At 37.6% G+C, this 9,005-nt stretch overlaps 1 protein-coding gene across 1 annotated transcript; it reads right to left on the reverse strand.

Annotated features, from left to right (window-relative positions):
• Positions 1-764: 764 nt before the first annotated feature.
• LOC107758400 (lysosomal thioesterase PPT2-A-like) lies at positions 765-7,822 on the reverse strand (the record flags this gene model as incomplete). Its single annotated transcript, XM_016576123.1, has 8 exons — positions 7,573-7,822; positions 6,524-6,619; positions 6,238-6,345; positions 4,226-4,309; positions 3,118-3,202; positions 2,937-2,991; positions 1,020-1,106; positions 765-920 (listed from the first exon to the last, which is right to left on the reverse strand). Coding segments are annotated over exons 1-8 (792 nt in total), but the record flags the coding sequence as incomplete, so codon positions are not given.
• Between the last annotated feature and the right edge of the window lie 1,183 nt (positions 7,823-9,005).

Here is a 9,005-nt window from a genome sequence, read left to right on the forward strand (position 1 = left end):
GAAGGACCTATCTGATAGGTAAGACTCAAACCACTGGAGTGCGGTCCCTGAGATGCCATTTGCCAATAAGGTTGACAGGAGGATCTGGTGTCAAAAGCACCGGACAGGTCCAGCAAGATAAGCATTGAAGATTTGGAATCCGCTCTTGCCAGTCTTAGGGCTTCAACAACTGAGAGCAAGGCAGTCTCGGTTGAATGTCCACTTCTGAAACCAGACTGGTTGCTGTCAAGGAGGGTGTTCTGTGTGGGAAAGGCAGAGACTTGGTTGAACACAGCTCATTCAAGTGTTTTTGCAATGAAAGGAAGAAGGGAAACCGGTCTGTAGTTCTCTAAAAGAGTTGGGTTAAGAGTGGGTTTCTTAAGAAGTGGGATATGTTAATGATGTGAGTGAGTTGAGTGAGTGCTACAGGAGAAATGGCTTGAAGGATTATTCACAAAATTATTCATACCCTTGGTAAATATGGTAAATATGAGCTCAGTTAGAGAGGAAGAGGACAATCCAAGAGTAGAGCCCAGAGATGAAAGAGAGAGAGCACACAGGTTACATTCTTCATTTATCCTTGACCATGTGACTTAAACCAAATCTGAGATATTCAAACCGACCAATCAGCAGACAACAGCTGCCCCCACTGTACAAGAGGTGTGACAATTAGTAGGTCTCAGCCAGCATCTCTTAGTTTTCTTGCTTTCTTCTTACTTTCTGAACTTCCTCGAATTTGAAGTGAACTCATACTTCAATGCTTTAAAAAAAAAATTGCAACTCACCATTGACAATTGTGCTGCAACTCTTGCTGCCACAGGAGCAGTAGGCTGGGGCTGGGGGTCCGGCTGACTCTGCTCCATGGCCTTCTTTGCTGTTCCAGCAGCAGCAGCAGGTTGTTCCACCACCCTTTGTGCTGGTCCAGTAGGGCTGGCAGTTGGCTGTTTAAGACAGCCCAAAAAAAATACATGTAACAATTCAGAAAGAAAACCATTTCAGTAAATAATACTAACAAAAAATACTTGCTACATTAATGTTACCTTTGGAGTGTGAAAACCACAGATGCATTTCAGCACACCTCCAAGCAAGTTTGTCTGGCCACGAGACAGCATCGGACATTTCTCAATCTGTAAGCATAATAACAAATGTAATGCACAATACAAGTGAGTCCCTTAACAGAGCATACAATACTTCATTAAATTCATATATTAATTAATTCATTGATTAATTTCTAGGACACGAGTCACTATTTATCTTATATACAGTGGTGTGAAAAAGTGTTGGCCCCCTTCCTGATTTCTTATTTTTTTTGCATGTTTGTCACACTTTAATGTTTCAGATCATCAAACAAATTTAAATATTAGTAAAAGATAACACAAGTGAACACAACATGCAGTTTTTAAATGAAGGTTTTTATTATTAAGGGAAAACAAAATCCAAAACTACATGGCCCTGTGTGAAGAAGTGTTTGCCCCCCTGTTAAAACTGTGGTTTATCACACCTGAGTTCAATTTCTCTAGCCACACCCAGGCCTGATTACTGCCACACCTGTTCGCAATCAAGAAATCTCTTAAATAGGACCTGCCTGACAAAGTGAAGTAGACCAAAAGATCCTCAAAAGCTAGACATCATGCCGAGATCCAAAGAAATTCAGAAACAAATGAGAAAGAAAGTAATTGAGATCTATCAGTCTGGAAAAGGTTATAAAGCCATTTCTAAAGCTTTGGGACTCCAGCGAACCACAGTGAGAGCCATTATTCACAAATGGCAAAAACATGGAACAGTGGAGAACCTTCCCAGGAGTGGCCGGCCGACCAAAATTACCCCAAGAGCACAGCGACGACTCATCCAAGAGGTCACAAAAGACCCCACAACAACATCCAAAGAACTGCAGGCCTCACTTGCCTCAGTTAAGGTCAGTGTTCATGACTCCACCATAAGAAAGAGACTGGGCAAAAATGGTCTGCATGGCAGAGTTCCAAGACGAAAACCGCTGCTGAGCAAAAAGAACATAAAGGCTCGTCTCAGTTTTGCCAGAAAACATCTTGATGATCCCCAAGACTTTTGGGAAAATACTCTGTGGACTGACGAGACAAAAGTTGAACTTTTTGGAAGGTGTGTGTCCCATTACGTCTGGCGTAAAAGTAACACTGCATTTCAGAAAAAGAACATCATACCAACAGTAAAATATGGTGGTGGTAGTGTGATGGTCTGGGGCTGTTTTGCTGCTTCAGGACCTGGAAGACTTGCTGTGATAAATGGAACCATGAATTCTGCTGTTTACCAAAAAATCCTGAAGGAGAATGTCCGGCCATCTGTTCGTGACCTCAAGCTGAAGCGAACTTGGGTTCTGCAGCAGGACAATGATCCAAAACACACCAGCAAGTCCACCTCTGAATGGCTGAAGAAAAACAAAATGAAGACTTTGGAGTGGCCTAGTCAAAGTCCTGACCTGAATCCTATTGAGATGCTGTGGCATGACCTTAAAAAGGCGGTTCATGCTCGAAAACTCTCCAATGTGGCTGAATTACAACAATTCTGCATAGATGAGTGGACCAAAATTCCTCCACAGCGCTGTAACAGACTCATTGCAAGTTATCGCCAACGCTTGATTGCAGTTGTTGCTGCTAAGGGTGGCCGAACCAGTTATTAGGTTTAGGGGGCATACACTTTTTCACACAGGGCCATGTAGTTTTGGATTTTGTTTTCCCTTAATAATAAAAACCCTTCACTTTTTAAACTTCATTTAAAAACTGCATGTTGTGTTCACTTGTGTTATCTTTTACTAATATTTAAATTTGTTTGATGATCTGAAACATTAAAGTGTGACAAACATGCAAAAAAATAAGAAATCAGGAAGAGGGCCAACACTTTTTCACACCACTGTATATATATATATATATATATACATACACACACAAACACACACAAAGACGGCTAAATGAAATGATGCTTACTTTCTGGTTTTTCATCTCAACGACTGTTTCATTCTCATCATAGAAACCAAACTGACTGAAAAGCAAGAAAACGAGGCATCATAAAAAAAATCTGTTTTCAAAGAAGAACAAAAAAAATTATGTTTCAAGCTTCTATGAATCTGAGTTAAAGGTGACAAAACTGACAAGTCAATTAACCAACCTTGACTGCCATGGTGTGATGACTCCATCATCAGCACCACCAATCAGCACCAGCTTCTTAATGCGCAAGAAGTTTTGTTTCCAAGCTGCGCAAAGAAAATACTACATCAAAAACCAGCAATAAACACTTTTTCCTTGAAAAAAAAGGAAGCAAGCTCTGGCACTCAAAGCCAAAGAAATCACAATCATCACCTTCTTACAGAAAATAGATTTTGACCTTTTGGACATTTTTTTCCTTCTTAGTTTTTTTTATTTTATATTTTTGCCTGTGTTAAATATCAAAGGACAAAAATGTTCTTAAACCCATTAAACCTGCTATTTTTAATCGCAGTGCCATTTAACTGTAAAATGATGCAATTTTTGTTCATAGGCTTTCATTCTGTTGGCAAGGCTTCGAAATTAAATTTTTTGCTATTTTTTACCAGATGGTGACATTTTTTTCAGGTTTGGCCTATAAAGCATATACTTGCTTTATTCCTGTTTTCTGCTTCTGCATATTATAGAGCCAATTGGATAAATAATGCAGCTAAAATTGTGTGGGTGTGTTGGTATGGATGTCAGAGTGTGGTTTGTATGTGTGTCATAAAAAAATGTGTGTGTGTGTCTGTGTAATATTTGAGAGCGAAAAACTACTGTACTGCAAATCACAAATCCAACCACTGTGTGCACCAGCGGAGTTTTGCTGGCATCTAATGGGGAAAATTTGGTACTGCGCCCAAACAAAATCTTACTGAAAGCTCATTTTTTGAGATATCAACCTCAAATTTGGAACACAACTTGTTTAGATTTATGGCTTTGATTTTCTAGCAGGTTTAGAGTTCAACATGTTTCATAAAACATATATTTTATATAAAATATTGTTAACTCATTTTCATAAACTTAAACCTCTATAACTTTTTTTTGTTTCACTTTTTAAAGTGAAGTACTTTTTACTTCAACAATAATCTGCCATGGGTCTTCTTTAAAATGAGACAAACTTAAGGCTGTGCTCCCAAGCTTCAAATTTTTATGACAGTTTATTGACATGGACATTTTTGTCCACTATGGACCTATGTGTAACTTTTTTTAACAAAGGTTAAGAAAGCAGGTAATGTGATCTGTTGCCTCACCAGTAGAATTGGGATTTGCTTTTTCATTGTCCAGTAAGGCCAGATAGTCACTGCTGTTGATGTACATGTCTCTGTGATGAGGGTCTGAAGAAAAAACCCCACAAACATCGCCGCATGTCTCATGCCATAAAGAAATACAAGACCTTTTAATAATGCCATTATTGTAAGAAAAATATATCCAGTCAATGAATGATCAGGGCTACAGTGTTTCAGCACGTTGTTATTCGGTTGATATGGTGCTCTGGGTGGCTGTTTACCGGCCCAATCAAAAGAGCAAACTCTATAGCCGCTTTTCCGCTGTCGGGCCGAACGGTTCTAAGAACAGTAAGGAATGGTTAGTTATATTTCCACTTGAGCTTGGTTCGGCACAGCATGATTGCAAACCGTTCTCGGCCTGGAATTCCTAGTTACATTACAGTTAGCTAACCGTGCTGCTAGAATGCGTGTAGTGATGGTGCCACTCAGGATCACTCACTCGTTTGTTGTCTGGCTACTTCAATTTTCCCCCCAGTGGAAAACTGCAACCATATATTTGAACCAGCTGGGCTGGATCAGCAACGGTTTGGCCCAACGGTGGAAAAGCGCCCTATATGGCTCTGTGATACTCTGGTTTCTAGATATGCCTCTGGTCTCTAGTTCACCCAAAAAGAAAATTCTATCATCATTTACTCACCCTCATGTCTTTCTAAACATGTATGACTTCAGGGATTAAAGACAAAAAATTTAAATAACGTGCATAGTGCACAAACCCACTTTTTCAGGCTACGTCATATTCCATTTAACCATCACTATACTTAAATACTCGAGACCAACAAAAATGTTTATGAACAGATATTCTATTTTCAATTTGCATAGTTTTGAAGCTGTTTCAATTTAAAGTTCAAATTGCTACTATACTTTTAAAATACTTTTTAGTCATACAATCAACCATCTACAAAACTTCTCAGTTTTTTTTTGTTTTTTTTTTGTAATGGCAAACAATGTTTTATTTTAAGTGAACTTCCTAACACTTAAAGAACAAAATATGCAATTATTGTACACAAGTCTCTACAATGCTTTCCACTTTCTCTGACTACTATTCCTGGAGCTTGGCTACACCTGATTCCACTTGTTAATCATTATGGTCAGTTATTACCCTTGATTTTATAATGATGATTATTAAGGATGGTTAACAGTGTACATTTTGTGTACATTACATGTCATTCATGTAGGCTTCACAAACAAAATAAGTTGAAAACTATTTATGAAATAGAAAATCAAGACTTGATTGAACAAAATGGTTATTCAAACTGGAAACACATTATATACAGAAAGCGACCGAAGACTGTTCCCCATCACTGAAGCATCAATGACTTCAGTTCAGCACGAGTTCTGCACATTTGCAAAAACTCGCAATTTGTTGTTTATGACGAAAAAATTAGCAAGAGTGCAGAATTCACCGGTAACTAATCTAAATGCCTCCGATTGTTCATTGCATTCATACACTCACAAACGTAAGTCATGTGTTGTAATGCTCAACTGCAAAAAACTGTGTGTAAAAAATCTTTGATACAACATAAGCAGATCTAAACGTAATGCTGCAGACACTTTATCAATATTAATCATGACAACGGTAATTGATTTAGTTTAATTGTGCAGGAACAATTTTTTTTTTTGTCCCTGTATCTTGAATCTTTGCCCCAATGGTTTGGGTACCAACATTCTTCAAAATATCTTCTTTTGTGTTCCACATACAGGGTTGAAACCACATGAGGATGAGTCACTGATGACAGAATTCTAATTTTAGGTTGAACAATCTCTTTAAAATCACTCACTTAGAAAAGCACACCTGACCTCAACATGCTGCATGATAACACAAATGATGAGGGTCAGTTATGAACTACAGTTTTGTACGGTTTTGCTCAAATCAGTATGAACAATAGTAACAGTGATGCAAGCACCATTAATAATGTAACATGAAAGTGAATTGTCATTATTTATGCGTCTATTTTCTGATCCATTCATCCACTCACCGTTCCAGTAATTACAGATTGATATTTTCTGGCCCACTGCAGTATAGCACACATGATACAAGTTGGATTTGACAAACTGAGGGAAGAGGTACTTCAGATATTCTGTGTCTACAAAAGAAGAGCAAATATGAAACTTCTAAAACATAAGCAAAACCAGAAACATTTCTTTCCAAAGAGGTCAAAATGTCCAAATATGGAACGGTTTCACATGACCCTCAATGACTCGAAGCATTTCAATTTTTAACCAGGTCAGTGTTTCTCAGCAAACCTGAAGAAAGTGTGTTACCTCCATACTGCCCCGCCTGCGGAGAAGACAGAGATATGAAAGAGTGCACATTGTGGTCTGGAAGAGTGGACAGGATTCCTCGACACACCAGGCCACCTGCAACAGATTCAGACATGCCCTCACTTTAATGTTTATATAAGCTAAGGTGACAACATATATTTCTACTTAAAACATATTTTTAATATTTTTTTTTTTTTTTTTCCCATTAATGCGGTATTTAAGATTAAAACAGAGAAAAGGCATTTAAAATCCAATGCAAAGTGCTACCTGGACAGAAAAATTATATCCATATGCAATGCCATGGTGTAACCACTAGAGGCCTGTATAGCTCTCTGCATAAATATATGTGCATTTACAGGGCTGTGTGTCTATTTTACACTCAAAATGGTTCAGAATTTCACCCCATCACTGTTCACATAGCAAGTAGCACAAAAGTCACCAAGTTTCATACCATTACAATTAAGATGGTTAAGAAGAAAAGTTTGTTAAGAGCTAAAATATAAAGGGAGATTACGATATCTTCAGTACTTCTTGAGTTACAGGCATGCAGACTTGAGGAAAAAAACAACTTTTCTTTACCATTTTTTAATTGTCACCCTATAATGCAACAAAGACCTAATAGACCCAATCTCTGTGTAAAAATAACATGATGCTGCCATCTGTCTCAGGTGTTGTTTTTATCCTCCTGCGATTTAGCTCCAAATTTTGGGTGAAAATTATAAAATATATACTGTGATATTTTGGCTTTCTTCATCACGCAGTTCTTTCTCCAGAAAAATATAAACAAAATGAAACATTTGAGCCAGGAACCTCTGGTTTAGTTGACCCATTTCTGGTCCTGCCTACCGTTTAATATAGCTCTTCCAGCCGTGCTTAAACCTCAGCACAGCAACAGATAAAATAGGTCAAAAAGTGTTTTTTGTTTTTTTAATCGCTGCACACAGCAAACCACAGCGTAATGCTTTTATGTTGCAAAGCAACAGCCTCTAGCCATGCTTGTATTCACAATATAGCACACGGCTCCACACACTACTGCGATGGCTACAAACCTTGTGAGTAGCAGATGAGGTGGACACCATCGGCTGCGTTCTGCATGATGGGATATATGGCTTCTGTAAAGCCCTCCACCTGCTTCCAGAGCGGCTGCAAGCTGGCGCTGCGGTCAAACATGTCTAGGACAGTCACATTAGTGCCCGGGTGAGACTGTCACCAGACAATCACACACACAAAACACACAAATCAATCACATATGAACAGACAACAAACTGTCCTCTGCAACATTTTCAATGCATGGGTTTGTAGTTGTTTGGCTCATGTCACGTATAAATCAGCATATTAGAATGATTTCTGAAGATCATGTGACACTGAATGAGCAGTAATGATGCTGAAAATTCAGCTTTGATCACAGAAATAAATTAGATTTTAATGTATATTAAAATAGAAAAACGTTATTTTACATCATAATAATATTTCACAATATGACACTTTTTCGTGTATTTTTGATCAAATAAATGCAAGGCTGTTTTTTTTTTAACCTTGTCCGGTCATTTCTGACTGGAAAATTTTACATTTTGAATTTTTTTAAATCGTAGCTTCACCAGAATGGTACGAAACTTGGTGGCTTTTATGGCACTTGGTATGTGAACACAAAAAATTAAAATTGAGGGCATGATTCGAAAAAGCTAAGTGGTCGTAAAAAAAATTGTCACTCATGGTCTTCGGTCAAAAATGACCGACCATAGGAAATGAATGGGAAATGGGAAGAAAATCGAAATCGACACACACACCTATGAACTGGTGTGACTGTAACACTGCAATTATGCAAAATAAAATCAATAATTCGACTACAATGCAGTAAAAAAGTGGACAGCAAGGAAGGGGTTACACTCTAAAACATCAAGAATGCAAAACGGTTACATCCAATCACACACAATTACTTACACACACACATACAGAATTATACATACTCAAATTAATTGGTATGGCTATAACCATATAGCCAAAATGAGTCAGAAGACTGAAATAAGAGGTTAAAATCAGATCAGACCCAGAACGATTAAGCTCCGATAAAGCATTCCTGTTAATTTTTGTTACATTTTTATAGAATTGTAATGTTTTGTGTAACAATCTGCTTTCTGTGTTCAGGTTTGAATGTAGTAATAATAATGCAAAAACCTACACTTCAAATCAACATTTAAAACAACAAAAAATATAAACCTTGACAAAAAGTATAGTCTTTAAGAATGCTTTAATATACATTTAAATCCACAACCTAATAAAAGTAAATAATTATGTATAAAAACAACTAGGGAATTCACAAGCCTCTCTATCAAGTCCTATACAGGAATCTAGTGGTTACACCATGAAATTACCGTTTTTTCTTTTTTTGCTCACACCAGGAGGTGCTATTCTGCCTTCAAAAATGGGATTTTAAAGGCCTAGTCTCTATTTTAATCTGAAATACTGCATTAATTGAAAAATA

Source organism: Sinocyclocheilus rhinocerous, unplaced genomic scaffold (genome assembly GCF_001515625.1).
Source record: "Sinocyclocheilus rhinocerous isolate Xijiao unplaced genomic scaffold, SAMN03320098_v1.1 scaffold143, whole genome shotgun sequence".
Classification (NCBI taxonomy): Eukaryota; Metazoa; Chordata; class Actinopteri; order Cypriniformes; family Cyprinidae; genus Sinocyclocheilus; species Sinocyclocheilus rhinocerous.